Source organism: Rattus rattus, chromosome X, assembly GCF_011064425.1.
Source record: "Rattus rattus isolate New Zealand chromosome X, Rrattus_CSIRO_v1, whole genome shotgun sequence".
NCBI lineage: Eukaryota > Metazoa > Chordata > Mammalia > Rodentia > Muridae > Rattus > Rattus rattus.
The window spans coordinates 7,647,597-7,664,845 of NC_046172.1; the positions used below are offsets into that span (position 1 = coordinate 7,647,597).

The 17,249-nt window shown below is 43.3% G+C and overlaps 1 protein-coding gene and 1 pseudogene across 1 annotated transcript; both read left to right on the forward strand.

Moving 5' to 3' along the window:
• The first annotated feature begins 175 nt into the window (after positions 1-175).
• LOC116888966 lies at positions 176-8,168 on the forward strand (annotated as a pseudogene).
• An 843-nt stretch (positions 8,169-9,011) lies between these two features.
• LOC116888967 (igE-binding protein-like) lies at positions 9,012-16,723 on the forward strand (the record flags this gene model as incomplete). The annotated part of the gene is given in 4 exon segments (XM_032890196.1): positions 9,012-9,057; positions 9,060-9,888; positions 9,890-9,958; positions 16,564-16,723. Coding segments are annotated over 4 exon segments (1,104 nt in total), but the record flags the coding sequence as incomplete, so codon positions are not given.
• Positions 16,724-17,249: the final 526 nt, after the last annotated feature.

Genomic DNA, 17,249 nt, shown 5'->3' on the forward strand with positions numbered 1-17,249 from the left:
AACTAGACTTTGGGGAGGGCAACAATGGGGGGAGGGGTGGGAGGAACACCCATAAGGAAGGGGGGGGGAGGGGGGAGGGGGATGTTTGCCCGGAAACCGGGAAAGGAATAACATTCGAAATGTATATAAGAAATACTCAAGTTAATAATAAAAAAAAAATAACTCTTAGTTCAAAATGGCAGGCAGATCTATAGTTGTAGCATCAAGTATGTGGCTGGATGTTTTTCAAAATTGGTATTATAATGCTGCAGGATCCTGTAAACTGGGGTTAATGTGAGATGATACAATACATTAAACTGAAGATGTAAGAGAAGCCATAAGAAGGCTTCCTGAGGACCTTTATAATAGCAGAATGTTATTAGGAGAGCCCTAGACCTGACTATGAGGCATTAGATCTTGCCTAAGGATCAGTGGACAAAATATGAGGAGGACAAATTCTACCTTGAACCCTATATGAAAGAAGTTATTTGGGAAAGAAAGGAGAGTGGACGAAGAAATGATCTTGTAGTTAAGATCTGTGTGTGTGCCTGGTCTTTCCATATTTTTATGAAGTTATTTCAACCAGAATTACAATTTAAGAATTATTTGCTCTATATAAGTCTCACTTTAAATAAATGTCTATTGTAACTATAAAATGATTTTTTTTTGTTGGGAAATGAATCTTCTTGTTTCTGAATGGAGAGACAATGGAGAGACCCTTTATGCTTTTCTTTGACATAGACTTTCAGAAATTTCCTAGAACCTCAAATGAATATCAGTGTAAAGACTCAACGTATGAATTTCTTATATCCTCTGCTGAGATACAAACTGCTGTAAAGAGAACAGCTAAGAATTAGTGACAGTCTCAGAGGGCTTGGGTATGGCTGGGGAAAGATAACAAACCTTAAAGGAATAAAAAAGTTGTATAAAAATGAAAAGGAATTGATTTTACAAAGGAAATCTATAGGCATATAAAAATGTGAAGCAATATTAAATACCGAATACTCCATCAACTTTAACTCTTGTTAATTAAGCCATGTCTAGTTCATAGTCATGGAACTTTTACTGATTCATCATTGTCTTCAAATCAACTTTTTCAGGAATGTTGGTGTTCTAGATATGGTGATGGAAAGTCTATTATCAAGCAAAATCTATAATCATATAATAGACAAGCAAATGATTGTCTCAGCCAATAAAATTGCATTTCTTAGATTCTGTTTATTAATATCTCCCATGTGATATTCAACTGTATCAAAGCAAGGGAAAGAATGACATGTGTTAACACTGCTTTGCAGCTTCCTATTTACATGTGACCTTAGACAAGTTGGTTAACTTTTCTGAATTTCAAATTTTCCATTGTGTGAGACAAGAATAATAATGTCTCTCAGAGGATTATTTGGTAATTTTTAAATAATATTACACATATGCATGACAGATTCACCACAAAGTAGGTACATGTTTGGTGAATAGTATATATTATTTATTATGAATTTCAATAAAATAAGCTTATTTGAATGTTTTCTAGTTTTTAAACTTGGGTTAAGGAAGACACTAGCATCCCCATTGTGATTTGTTACCATAAGTCAACCTCTCTACAGCAATTATTTTGCTGGCAAGTAAGCAAGGCTATAAATCAATAACAACTCTTGCAACCTCAGGACTTATCGATCTTGATGTTTATCTTCTGTAATGTTCTTGGAAAACCCAATTATTTTGGGAAGTTACCCAAACTGATTTACTCATTATTCAATATTGGTTTATTAGTAACATGTTATAAAAGCATTTTATTGATTTTCTTTTTAAAAATCTCTTTATACACAGTATAGATATTTAAACAATATTTTTAGAATTTTTATTAAAAATAGGGTAAACATCAAGAAATTCTATTTAGTACATGCATTTAAGGTAGGTTACAATTTCATGTGGTATAGATTCTACCAATCTTAAAGGGTTAGCCATTGGGAGTTACTTGAAACCAGACCACTAAGAACTGTTCTCTCTTTATTTCCACAATAAAAATTATTATTAATAGAATTTTATTAGAAGATCTTTGAAGGCAAGTGTTCTCTATGCATTATTTCCTTTAAAGCTCTAAACACTTTTTTTGGATTAAATACAATTACCATCACCATTTTGCAAATGAGAACACATACTTTATCCAATTCTAGTAGCCAGATTATCAGTCTTCAGTATTTAAGATGACTTTAATGAAAATAAATAGAAATATAATAGTCCTGTCTTTGGATTCCAAAGTAATGGATCTCCATTAATTATATCTAGCATAGTGGTTCTAAACATTCCTAATGTTGAGAGCCTTTAACACAGTTCCTCATGTTGTGAGGAAACCATAAAATTATTTTAGTTGTTTGGTTTCCTGTGCTTGCCTCTCACCATCAGGTTGTCTCTGGTGTTAGCTTGTCTTGCTGTTTCTGATGGTGGCTTGACCCTCCTGTGGGCCTGTGTGTCAGCACTGCTGTAGACCTGTTTTCCTGTTTTCTTTCAGTCAATTATGGGAACAGACTGTTCTGCTCTCGGGGATGTAGTCGTTCCTGTCGGCTGGCTTTCAGCTCTCTGTGTAACCCCTACTTCTCCTAGGTCCCTGTGCACAGGGGGTCACAGATGGCACAATGAATTTTCCTCTTGAGTCAGGAATGTGGGCAGAGAGTATTCTCCTGTGGTTTCACAGGAGTGTCTGCCCCTCTGATGGTCTAGCTCCCTCACCCCCGGCTCCACCACAGGATTTGGGTGCAGGGAGCTGTTTAACAGGTTCAGTTCTGATCTGGGTGCAGTCTGGACCGCGGGTCTCCTGCAGCTTGACTGCTCTTATATTCCTGTGTCTAAAGGCACTATGCAATTTCCTCTTGGACCAGGAAGAAGTTTTTGCTAATTTTAAGACTCCTGGAAGTAGAGATGAAACTCCAGATTATAGCGCCTTTTGTCTCTGTCTTTTGATTCCTAGTGACCATATGAACTAATGGTTTCTTTCACCATATGTTCCAACCATGGTATAGTGTCTCATCACAAGCCCCAAAGCAATGGACCAAGTGACCATCAAATAAGATATTAAAAGTTGCAATTCATAAATATACATTTTAAATTACTGATTTCAGGTATTTGTTACAGGAGGGTAGAAAATTCACAACTTAAGCTGATAACATCTGTGATTCAGGGCAGGACATGGACCACCATAACAGGCTATGTTTTTCACTGTAATTACAAATATTTCAAGTGCACAAAGAGTAAAATATCACTCTAAGTAATAAACATACTTTAAGATATACTACAGTATGATGGGTGCCATGTAGGAGAAACTTCAGTGGGCAAGTGAGATTCCTGGAGTAGGTCCACCATTTTGCATGGCAGAATCTTAGAGAGGCACAGCCCCAGGGGCTTTGTCCCAGGATTGCTTCTTGCTGCTGATATGCCTTCTTGTGTTTGTCATTACTGTATCCCTCATTTCTCTGACATGGTGTATTTGGGAAAAGAAAGACTCTTTCTACCTATAGTCTGTTATGATTGATTCTTGTGTATTAGTCTACCATATTGTGCAGATTCCCTTGCAGAATCAACATGAAGATGGACTTTCATGAAAGAATACTATTTAGATGAATTAGTGATTTTATAGAATTCCTGTTTTAATTCAAATAATATTAGGATGTTAGAGTAATTTACAGAAGATCTAAGGAGATTATTTTAGTCATTTTGCTAGAAATATTAAAAAAACAGTTAAAATCATGAATAAAATGTGACCCCTCCACAAAGAATATTAAGTAAAGTCTTCATGAAAAGGAATACAATGAGTTTTCATGCATTACAAGTATGTAATTTGCAATAGGAAGAGAAATAAGCTTGGGATACAGTTAGAATCAAGGAAAAACATTTTCTATCAGATCCAAGGTTGAGGCCACAGATGGGTACCATGATAAAGCAATGCCATGAATATATAAAACTATTGCTTTGAACTTATAATGATCCTATAGAATGAGATGCAGATAAAACAACTGCTTTGAACCTATTAGCAACAGTCTGCTGTAATTCTCTCTCATGTAACCTTTTATCTGGGAGGCAAATTTTTTTCTTACACAGAGCACTTTAGTCTGAAGAGCTATAAAATGCTAAAATCAAAAATAAAGCTTGTTAGATCCTTCTCTTTAGAAATTTGCTCCATCCATCAACTCTAAATATGTATATTTGTATATATGTATATATGTCTGTATATACATTCTTTGTATACATGTATATATGTATGGCATATGTATATGTATATATATGTATATGTATATGTATATGTGAAATTGTTGGTATTTGCTTGTTGAAACTTACTTGTTAGAGCTTTCTTTATCTAGTGCGAGTGTGGGGGTGCATGATTTTCTCTCTTTCCTTTCTAGCAGATCCTTAAAAGTTAAAAAGAGTTCAGAATTTCTTGCCAGTTACAGAGAGTGTCAGCCACAGAATATTGAGCTCTGCTCCCAATGCTGACCCCATAAATTGCCGCTGCTGTCAACTGGGGAGGGGAGCATTGGCAGCACTGAACCCAATTGCTAATGCCACACCTCACTGCCTTCCTCAGTTTACCTATGCTGTCAAAGCAGGCCTTCAAAAACTATATATTTCATTATTTGTACTATAACCTTGTATTAGCTTATTCTCAATATGGTGAAATAGTAGAAAAAGGGATGATAGGCAATAAGAAATTACTTTTTCCTTTGCTTTCATACATCGTAAGTCATTGATAAGTTGAAAGCAAATACACACACACACACACACACACACACACACACCATTCCACACAAAATAAACAAAGAAAAGAAAAAAAGTGATATAAAACCACTTGAGATATTTTTGTACTCTTTTTTTCTTATAAATTGAATAATTTATTTATTTACATTTCAAATGTTGGCCCCTTTCCTGGTTTCCCTTATCCCATCCCCTCTTACCTTGCTTCTATAAGGTTGCTCCCCAACTCCTGCCCCACATCCCTAGCATTCCTTTATGCTGGGGCATCAAGACTTCACAGGACCAAGGGCCTCCCCTCCCCTTGATACCAGATAAAACCCATTTAGCTCCTTCAGTCCTTCCCATAAATCCTCCATTGGGGGTCCTGTGATCAGTCTGGTGGTTGGCTTCAAGCATCCGCATCTGTGTTGGTTAGGATCTGGCAAAGCATTTCAGGAGACAGCTATATCAGGCTCCTGTCAGCAAGCACTTCTTGACATCAGCAATGGTGTCTGGGTTTTGTGTCTGCATGTGGGATGGATCCCCATGTGGGACAGTCTCTGAATGGCCTTTCCTTGGTCTCCACCTGTATTTCCTCCCTGGTTGATAGTGGAAGAACAACACTATAAACAAAACAGACCCCCGCCCCCGAGCTCCCAGGAACTAAATCACCAACCAAAGAGTTCACATGGAGGGACTCATGACTCGAGCCGCATATGTAGCAGAGGATGGAATTGTCTGGCATCAATAGGGGGAGAAGCCCTTTGTCCTGTGAAGGCTTGTTTTTTCAGTGTAGCAGAATGCCAGGGTGGTGAGATGGGAGTGGGTACATTGATGGGTGAGTATACTCATGGAAGTTGGATGGAGGGAGGGGGGAGAGGGCAAAAGGATAGCATTTGAAATGTAAATACCTCAAATATACAACAAAAATAAATAAATAAATATAAAAAATTTTGGAGACCTATCCCTCAACCAGGAGGAGGCTATAACTAACTTCTGGATATGGTCTGAACAGTTTCTCCCTCCTCTTTGTGGGGCATTTCATCTAATATCATCCCCGTTGGGTCCTAGGAGGCTCTTGCTTTCCTGGCATCTGGAACTTTTTGGTTCCTACCCCCAGTTTCCTATCCCCATTGCTACATACCTCTGTTCAATTTCCTGACCCTCTGTACATCTCCATTTCCTCCCATACCTGGTTGGGCCCCACTTTCCCCCTCCCCCTCCTCTCCTCCTCCCAAATCCCTTACACCCTCTTCTTCCCTTGGTCATTTTGTTCCCCCTTCTAAGTAGGACTGAAGCACCCACTCTAGTCTTCTTTCCTCTTGAGCTTCCTATGGTCCATAAGTTGTTTTGTGAGTATTCCAAGCACTTTGCCTAATATCTACTTATCAGTGAGTACATGCCTTGTGTGTTCTTTTGTGACTGAGTTACCTTATTCAGAATGATCTTTTCTAGTTCCCTCCATTTATGGGCTATATATTCATGGATGAACTATGAAATGGAAATTGTGTGTTATTCTAGTTAGCAAGCACACACATATATTATCTTCTATAATATTTCTGTTAAAACTCATAGTGTATGATTAAAAAGTGAACAGTAAATTTCATAGGAATACTGCAAATGTTTAATTTTGGTTTGCTATGTGACTAATTAAATCATCATGGCACATCAATCAATGAGAGGTATAAAGCTTCATCTTTTGGTATATTTACTGATTGGTTTTGGTCAAAAATTGCTGAATATTACTTAACTAGTTCATAAATTATTCAGTTGGCCTTAGGGCAAATGATGTGAGAAAATATAGATGGAATGGTGTGGAACAAGTATTCTGAGAAGGTGTTTTTAGAAAACAGTGCTGGTCTTCTGGCACTGTGACTATTGATGAATAGACTTGCATATTTTTTTAATTGGATATCTTCTTTATTTACATTTCAAATCTTAGCCCCTTTCCTGGTTTCCCATCCTACAACACCCTATCCCATGCCCTTCCCATGGACTTGCACTTGTTTTAACAATTTGGTTTTCATATCTTCTGACTTAATTTGACTAATATTAATTTTCCTTCCTCATTCTGTTCCTCATTTATTGAATATGTGTTGATTTGTCTATAGATACACTAATGTTCTAGGAAATACAAAGGGGGCAAAAGAAGATTTCTTGTATAAATAACAACTTCTCAACAATGTGCTTTTCTAATCATGTCTTGATGTAATATGTACCCCAAAATGGAACACTTGTGCATGCACACATGTATGGCCATGCCTCTGCAGTTTTTCTATTTCCACCTTAGGCACATTTTATTCCTTTATAATACAGAATATTCTAAATCTTTCTTCTCAATAAAATTAAAGGGAGACCTAAGCACATTAAGAGTTGACAGGTTATTAAACATAACTTTCAGTTGATAGAACATCGACTTCAGTTTGTTATAAAACTTAGAAATCTAAAAATTTGCTAACAGTTTTTCATGATAAAGCTCCTTACATTCCCATCCCCTCATTTAAATGACAAGTTTTCCTCATTAGTTATATTTGTTAGTACAAAACAGAAATAGAGAATGTGTGCTACATCCTGCTTCATACCAAGGATAGGTACTATGCATTCAGGATTCATAAACTCTTTAGATAAATGGAACACAATTCAATTCATTAAGGAGAGTATCTCCATGATTAATGAATAGTTATATTTGTGAGGAGCTGTCCTCACAGATGTGAGGAGCTGTCCAAGGAGCTGTCCTCACAGATGTGAGGAGCTGTCCGAGGAGCTGTCCTTACATACTCCATTACAAGATGGCACCAGCATCTGGCAGAACGCACCTAGTAAAAAGGGCAATACGCAGGCGCCTGGTAACTTCCCTACTCAAGGGACACGACGTTATGGTACGCATCTGGCATAATTGGCAGCGACCAGTCAGAGAGTGACACGCCCTAGGCGAGGATAGTTTCCTATATAAGGGACGGTTATTCCTCACTCGGCGCTCCGCATTGTAAGCTTATGCTCTCCCTCTCAAGATGCAGTAAAGCTTTTTTCTGTAGAAGGATCCTGTGTGTGCCGCTCGTTCCTGCTGGCGAGACGTGGCGGGACATCTGGTGCCAAAACCCGGAAAGACCTCGCCATCGCAGCACCTTCGAGATCCCTTGGCGACAAGGAGGATTCAGAACTACAGGTAGATACGTTCGGAGAGGCAGCCCTCTCTTGGACTTTGGTCTGGGTTTGTCACCGCCTTGGGAAGGTTTTGTTGAGGCTATAGTATTTGTCCTGGTAGCCACGCTACTCTTTATGTTCTGTTTTCATCGTTTTCGCTGTTAAAAGGACGATCACAGCAGCTGAAGGCGCGTCTCAGTCTCTCAGATATAAGTGAGCTTCACGCAGCTCCCTTTTTACCTTCGATTTTGACTGTTGAGGAGCAAGGACGCGATAAGGCCGACGAGATAAGCGGCACCGTCCGGGAGGCGTGTAAGACTCCCGCATAAGAGAGCAGCGTGTCCGTCTCTACCCTTTCACCTCACGCCTTTTCAGACGGACGTAGATAAGCGTTCCTGGCCCATCATGGGATCCTCACAGTCTGTGGTCACGGCCTTGGAAACAGTGTTAAAGCAGAGGGACATCAAAATTGGAGGAGGAACACTTAAAAACTTTGTGAAGGAGGTGGAGAGGGTGGCACCTTGGTTTGCCTGTTCAGGCTCGTTTACGATTGCCTCATGGAACAAACTTGGAAAAGACCTTGACAGAAAATTGGCGGAAGAGGATCTGCGCCTAGGGACCAAAGCTATATGGAAGCTGGTTAAGAATTGTTTAAAGGATGAAACATGTAAGGCAGCAGTAATAGAAGGACAGGCCACTCTCGAGGTAGTCCAAGAAAGTCTGTCAGAAACCGAACGTAGTGAGAGGTTGGGCGCGCGCAAGAAAAAGGACGTCCTAAGAAAGAAAAGGTGCCCTCCCGGTAAGTCCGCAGACAAGGGAGCGTTGAAATTTTCAGATTCCAGCACTTCCTCCTCTACACATAAACCAGGAGGGGGAGCCAGCCTATACCCTGTGAAAGAGCTAGAAGCGCTGAACCTCGACAGTTCTGAAAGCTCTGAAAATAAAACCTTAGACTCAGAGGAGGAGGCTGAGCTAGATGAGGAGGAAAGATATTACCCCGATGAATGTAGGGGAAGTAATAGAAGCCTTCTAGCACGGCCGCCACCAACGGGCGCCCCTCCAGATGAGACACGCCACACGCCTTCTCACTAGTCCCCGAGAAGGTGAGAAGAAAGCTGAGTATGACATTTCCTATCTTTGAGACTCGAGGGAGGACGGGTCCATGCCCTGTTGAATATAATCAGATTAAGGAATTAGCAGAATCAGTTAGAAAGTATGGAGTCACGCCAACTTTACTCTAACACAACTCGACAGGTTGGCCATGACAGCATTGACACCAGCTGATTGGCAGATGATTGCTAAGGCAGCCCTTGCCAGCATGGGCCAATACATGGAATGGAAAGCGCTCTGGTATGAGGCAGCCCAAACACAGGCCAGAGCGAATGCTACAGCCTTAATACCTGAGCAACAAGAATGGACTTTTGAACTCTTAACAGGACAGGGCCGCTTTGCAGCTGATCAGTCTGCTTACCACTGGGGCGCCTATGCTCAGGTCTCCAGCACGGCTATTAGAGCCTGGAAGGCACTGTCCAGGAGAGGAGGGATTGATAATCAACTTACAAAAATCGTTCAGGGACCCCAGGAAAATTTCTCAGATTTTGTAGCTAGAATGACAGAGGCTGCAGGACGAATCTTTGGCGATCCTGAACAAGCAGCACCACTAATAGAACAGCTCGTTTTCGAGCAAGCCACCCAGGAGTGCCGAATAGCCATAGCCCCCCGAAGAAATAAAGGGCTACAGGATTGGCTTAGAGTTTGCAGGGAACTTGGAGGGCCCCTTACTAACTCAGGCCTGGCGGCTGCCATTCTCCAGTTCCAGCGACGCCCCGTTAAAGGGACGGATAAAAGATCATGCTTTCAATGTGGGAAAACAGGCCATCTAAAAAGAGACTGCAGGATGACAAAAAGAGACAGGGGGTCTGTAACCCTCTGTGTCCGATGTGGCAAAGGCTACCATAGGGCTGACCAGTGCCGATCAGTGAGAGACATTAAAGGCAAACTACTCCCTCCTTTGGAGAGTCGACCTAATGAGATGTCAAAAAACGGGCTGGGGGCCCCCGTCCCAGGGCCCTCAAAGATATGGGAACCGCTTTCACAGGGCCACGACCCCGCAGAGGAGGTCCCCAAGAGCTGACACAAATTGGACCTGCGTGCACGCCTCAGACTTCTTTCTAATGCCCCAGATGGGCATTCAGCCAATTCCTGCTCAGACTGTGGGGCCTCTACCCCGGGAACCATAGGCCTTGTCCTTGGGAGAGGATCTCTCGCCTACAAGGACTGATAGTCCATCCAGGCCTTGTTGAAGCTCAGCGCTCTCTTGATATTCAAATTCTTTGTTCAAGTCCCGATGGGGTTTTTTTCCATAAGTAAAGGAGATAGAATAGCACAGTTATTACTCCTTCCATGCTCCCAGGCCACAATACAGGATACCAAGGGACCCATGGGGTCCACTGGTCATGATTCGCATATTTGGTGGTTCACCTTAACAACCGCCCAAAATTGAGCTTAGAAATTAATGGAAAGAAATTCAAGGCATACTGGATACTGGGGCTGATAAAAGTATAATTTCCTCAAAATGGTGGCCTCAATCGTGGCCTACCACAAAATCTTCTCACTCACTACAAGGATTAGGCTACCAGTCATGCCCTATGATCAGCTCTGCCACTCTAACTTGGACAACTGCCGATGGCCGACAGGGACAATTTATTCCTTATGTACTTCCCTGCCTGTTAATCTTTGGGGAGGGATGTTATGCAGACCATGGGACTGACCTTATCTAATGAATACCCCCACAAGTGGCCCACATGATGTCAAGGATGGGCTATAAGGAAGGGAAAGGCCTAGGGCGATTAGAACAGGGTTGTCTCACGCCCATTGAACCGATCGCCAACCCCCATAAACAAGGCCTGGGTTTTTCCTAGGTGCCATTGGGGCAGCACGACCCATACCATGGAGGACGGAGGACACGGTGTGGGTTCCCCAATGGCCATTAACCTCTGAGAAATTACAGGCAGCTACAGGACTGGTGGATGAACAATTAAGATTAGGACATTTGGAGCCCTCCACCTCTCCTTGGAACACCCCAATTTTTGTAATAAGGAAAAAATCAGGAAAATGGCGACTACTCCATGACTTGAGGGCCATTAACGATCAGATGGAATCCCTTGACCCATTCAGCGGGCCTTCCTATACTCTCAGCCCTACAAAAAGATTGGAATTTGGTAATAATAGATATCAAGGATTGTTTTTTCTCTATTCTGCTTTACCCCCCAGATAGGCCCAGGTTTGCTTTTACTGTCCCATCAATTAATCATACTGAACCTGATAAAAGATACCAGTGGAAGGTCCTACCTCAGGGCATGGCCAACAGCCCTACGATGTGTCAGTTATATGTTCAGGAAGCCCTCAAACCAGTCAGGGAGACCTATCCAAATTTACTGTTAATTCATTACATGGATGATATATTGATGTGTCATAAAGACTTAGAATTACTCAAACAAGCCTATTCCTTATTACAAAAAACCCTTAAACAATGGGACTTACATATTGCTACAGAAAAGGTCCAAATTGCTGACACAGGTCATTTTCTAGGATCCATTATTTTCCCTGATAAGATTATACCCCAGAAACTGGAAATCCGTAGAGACCACCTCCATACTCTTAATGACTTTCAGAAGCTCTTGGGAGATATCAACTGGTTGAGACCATTTTTGAAAATCCCTTCTGCGGAATTAAAACCTTTGTTCGAAATATTGAAGGGGACGCCACATCACCTCCCCTCGTGGTGCTAACTCCCGCTGCAACCAAGGCCTTACTAAAAGTAGAAGATGCCATAAAACAGGCCCAATTGCAACGCATTGATTGGTCTCTACCTTTTTCACTCTGTGTACTAGATACCAAGGATTTACCCACTGCAGTTTTATGGCAACAAGGTCCACTGTTATGGATCCATCCACATGCTTCCCCTGTGAAGATTATTGATTGGTATCCAGCTGCAGTAGCACATCTGGCTATTAAGGGCCTAAAAGCTGCCATCTGTCATTTTGGGACTCCACCCCAATCCTTGATTATCCCATATACACCCTACCAGGTCCAAACTCTAGCCGCTACCTCTGATGATTGGGCAGTGCTGCTCACATCCTTTACAGGGAAAATAGATAATCATTATCCTAAACACCCCCTATTGTGTTTTGCAAGATCACAACCTATTGTTTTCCCTCGCGTCACATCCCACAGACCATTAAAGGAGGGGATAACGGTGTATACGGATGGGTCAAAAACAGGGGTGGGAGCATATGTGGTAAACTCCCAAGTATTCTCACGACAATATTTTGAAACCTCACCCCAAGTGGTAGAATGCCTAGTGGTCATGGAGGTCATTGAAAAATTCCAGGTTCCTCTAAATATTGTTTCAGATTCCTCCTATGTGGTTAATGCTGTTAGTATTCTTGAAACCGCCGGTATAATTAAAACCACTAGTAAGGTGGCAGATATTTTCCGAAAAATCCAAATTATCCTATTAAATAGAAGATTCCCTGTATACATTACTCATATACGGGCCCATTCTGGACTCCCTGGCCCAATGAGTTCAGAGAATGATTTGGCTGACAAAGCCACAAAAATGATAGCTGTGGCCCTGGCCTCTCCTTTAGAGGCCGCTAAAGCCTTTCATGGCAATTTCCATGTCACCAGAAACTTTACGCCTCCGCTTCTATAACTAGAAAAGAGGCACGGATATAGTCACCCAATGCCAACAGTGCTGCCAGTTCCTCCCAGTTCCTCACATCGGGTCAACCCGAGAGGAATACAGCCATTGCAAATCTGGCAAATGGATGTGACTCATAATTCTACTTTTGAAAATTACAGTATGTGCATGTATCTATAGACACATGTTCTGGCATTCTACATGCCACCCCACTTACAGGAGAAAAAACAACACATGTCATTCAGCACTGCCTTGAAGCATGGAGTGCTTGGGGAAAGCCAAATGTGTAAAACTGACAATGGCCCCGCCTACACATCTCAAAAATTCCGTCAGTTTTGTGCTCAGATGCAGGTTACCCACCTGATGGGCCTGCCCTACAACCCTCAAGGACAGGGAATCATAGAGCGTGCTCATCGGACGCCAAATCATATTTAATAAAACAAAGAAGGGAATTATGATAGAACTCCCCCAACACCCCAGTGGCCACTGCTCTGGCCCTTTTTACCTTAAATTTTTAAATCTTGATGAAGCTGGACAAACAGCGGCTGAGCGACATTGCTCAGAGCCCAAGAGGACAAAAGAATTAGTCAAATGGAAGGATGTATTAACAAATGAATGGAAAGGCCCGGATCCTGTTTTAATAAGATCCAGGGGAGCGGTCTGTGTTTTTCCACAGGACAATGAAAATCCCATATGGATCCCAGGACGACTTACTCGGAGCATCACAGCAAGTGATCAAGAAGGGACTGGGACCCCTGCACCTCCTCACTCTTCTTCCATGGATGCCAGCAACGGTGCAGGGCGAGCTACGATGGGGAATAATGTCAACCTTTCCACTCCCGATGCCGGTGATGTACCACTAACAGGGATTTAGGGTTGGCCTATTTACCTAAGGATCCACAGGTTGAACGACTAAAAGAAAATAGGACTATTCCCCTTAAGGGCAGCCTTTGTTTTGGCATATTCAAAAAAACATCTTTTGATCTCCCTTGCATTATGTTATATAATCAATCTTCTGCTTGGTTAAGGGAGGCCACATGGGGAACTGGTGAGGAGGACATTGTGGCTAATGCCACAGTTCTCTATGGTGGTGGCCTTACATTGGCGCTAGTGGTAGCTGCACTTACGCCCATGGTGATGCTACTTGGAGGAAAGGGAGAAAAGGACGGTTGTCATTTTCCTGGACGGGAACATCAAACCTGCTGCCTCTGTCTGGACAGCTACTCATATAAAATATCGCAGTAGTTACCCGCATGGCTCGCTTTTAGCCCGATCCCTGTTGATGCCCCGGGACCATGACCTTATTTAGAGGAAAAAGAGATTTTGATACTTCTGCAATTATTGCTGGCATTATTACTACGACAGCAGTCGCTGCCTCGGTTACTGCCTCGCATTGGTCTTGTCAAATTCAGTACAGACAACCCAAACTATCAATGATTTATCGCCACCGCCTCTGTGGTTTCGGGACAGACAGGCCTCGCCAATACTCAGATATAGGGAGGCCTTTATGCTTGTCAACTAACGATAGATGGCAATTAGACATTCTATGGCAACTGGCCCAGCTTGGCTATGAGCAAAAACTCCCAGGCCTTTGTATCACCTCCATATAATATGACAAATTTACCCGAGCTGCTAATCTGTCTAAGAGTCTTTCACAGCATCTGTTACAGAATTGGACCTCGGAGTTTGAACAGACACTTCGGGAGCTGAGAGCAACCATCATTCAAGTAAATTCTACCCGACTGGACCTGTCTTTGACGGACGGATTGTCCTCCTGGATCACCTCAGCAGTCTCTTATTTCAAGGAATGGGTGGGAGGGGACTTTTTTAGAGTGATCCTCTGCTGTGGATTAGTGTTACCCTCTGGTTGCTTTGCAAATTGAGATCTCAAACAAGAAAGGACAAAGTAGTGATTGCCCAGGCGCTTGTAGCCCTTGAACAAGGAGCGCCAGCTGATATCTGGTTGACCATGCTCAAGCAACAGGTCGCCGGGCTGGACAGCTCTTGCACTCCTAGAACCTCGGTTCATTGCACAGGATTAGAGTGTCCGGCTTGAGCAGCCCATGAGGGGTGACGAGCTTAGCATCGCACAGGAAGTTCTACCAAATACACGCCCCCTGGAAGGCATGTCATATTACATGAGGGTTTCTGCCCCAGTTTTCCCTCCCTCGAAAAATGGCAGTGCGACGGGTCGGGAGTGCCCTGGGTCCCAACAACAGCCTAAGGGTATCTCTCTTGTACAGGTTCGCCAACTTTGTACGAGGATATGACCTCTGTCTTCGCCCTCCTATATCTGGGTGTCCTGTTTGCTTAAAAAAAACAGAAAAGGGGGAGATGTGAGGAGCTGTCCTCACAGATGTGAGGAGCTGTCCAAGGAGCTGTCCTCACAGATGTGAGGAGCTGTCCGAGGAGCTGTCCTTACATACTCCATTACAAGATGGCACCAGCATCTGGCAGAACGCACCTAGTAAAAAGGGCAATACGCAGGCGCCTGGTAACTTCCCTAATCGAAGGGACACGTACATTATGGTAGGCCATCTGGCATAATTGGCAGCGACCAGTCAGAGAGTGACACGCCCTAGGCGAGGATAGTTTCCTATATAAGGGACGGTTATTCCTCACATTGTAAGCTTATGCCTCCGATGCATTGTAAGCTTATGCTCTCCCTCTCAAGATGCAGTAACTTTTTTCCAGGGAGCAGTAAAGCTTTTTTCTGTAGAAGGATCCTGTTTATGTTCTGTGTTGTTGGGCGCCAAGGAAAGAAAAAGGACGCCCCTAAGAAAGAAAAGGTGCCTCCCGGTAAGTCCGCAGACAAGGGAGCGTTGACATTTTCAGATTCCAGCACTTCCTCCTCTACACATAAAGCAGGAGGGGGAGCCAGCCTATACCCTGTGAAAGAGCTAGAAGCGCTGAACCTCGACAGTTCTGAAAGCTCTGAAAATAAAACCTTAGACTCAGAGGAGGAGGCTGAGCTAGATGAGGAGGAAAGATATTACCCCGATGAATGTAGGGGAAGTAATAGAAGCCTTCTAGCACGGCCGCCACCAACGGCGCCCCCTCCAGATGAGACACGCTCACACGCCTTCTCACTAGTCCCCGAGAGGGTGAGAAGAAAGCTGAGTATGACATTTCCTATCTTTGAGACTCCGGAGGGAGGACGGGTCCATGCCCCTGTTGAATATAATCAGATTAAGGAATTAGCAGAATCAGTTAGAAAGTATGGAGTCACGGCCAACTTTACTCTAACACAACTCGACAGGTTGGCCATGACAGCATTGACACTAGCTGATTGGCAGATGATTGCTAAGGCAGCCCTTGCCAGCATGGGCCAATACATGGAATGGAAAGCGCTCTGGTATGAGGCAGCCCAAACACAGGCCAGAGCGAATGCTACAGCCTTAATACCTGAGCAACAAGAATGGACTTTTGAACTCTTAACAGGACAGGGCCGCTTTGCAGCTGATCAGTCTGCTTACCACTGGGGCGCCTATGCTCAGGTCTCCAGCACGGCTATTAGAGCCTGGAAGGCACTGTCCAGGAGAGGAGGGATTGATAATCAACTTACAAAAATCGTTCAGGGACCCCAGGAAAATTTCTCAGATTTTGTAGCTAGAATGACAGAGGCTGCAGGACGAATCTTTTGGCATCCTGAACAAGCAGCACCACTAATAGAACAGCTCGCTTTTGAGCAAGCCACCCAGGAGTGCCGAATAGCCATAGCCCCCAAGAAAACAAAGGGCTACAGGATTGGCTTAGAGTTTGCAGGAACTTGAGGGCCCCTTACTAACTCATTCCTGGCGGCTGCCATTCTCCAGTTCCAGCAACGCCCCGTTAAAGGGACGGATAAAAGATCATGCTTTCAATGTGGGAAAACAGGCCATCTAAAAAGAGACTGCAGGATGACAAAAAGAGACAGGGGGTCTGTAACCCTCTGTGTCCGATGTGGCAAAGGCTACCATAGGGCTGACCAGTGCCGATCAGTGAGAGACATTAAAGGCAAACTACTCCCTCCTTTGGAGAGTCGACCTAATGAGATGTCAAAAACGGCTGGTGGGCCCCGGTCCCAGGGCCCCTCAAAGATATGGGAACCGCTTTCAGAAAGCCATGACCCTGACAGAGGAGACTCCCCAAGAGCTGACACAAAATTGGACCTGCGTGCCGCCTCAGACTTCTTTCTAATGCCCCAGATGGGCATTCAGCCAATTCCTGCTCAGACTGTGGGGCCTCTACCCCCGGGAACCATAGGCCTTGTCCTTGGGAGAGGATCTCTCGCCCTACAAGGACTGATAGTCCATCCAGGCCTTGTTGAAGCTCAGCGCTCTCTTGATATTCAAATTCTTTGTTCAAGTCCCGATGGGGTTTTTTCCATAAGTAAAGGAGATAGAATAGCACAGTTATTACTCCTTCCATGCTCCCAGGCCACAATACAGGATACCAAGGGACCCATGGGGTCCACTGGTCATGATTCGGCATATTTGGTGGTTCACCTTAACAACCGCCCAAAATTGAGCTTAGAAATTAATGGAAAGAAATTCGAAGGCATACTGGATACTGGGGCTGATAAAAGTATAATTTCCTCAAAATGGTGGCCTCAATCGTGGCCTACCACAAAATCTTCTCACTCACTACAAGGATTAGGCTACCAGTCATGCCCTATGATCAGCTCTGCCACTCTAACTTGTACAACTGCCGATGGCCGACAGGG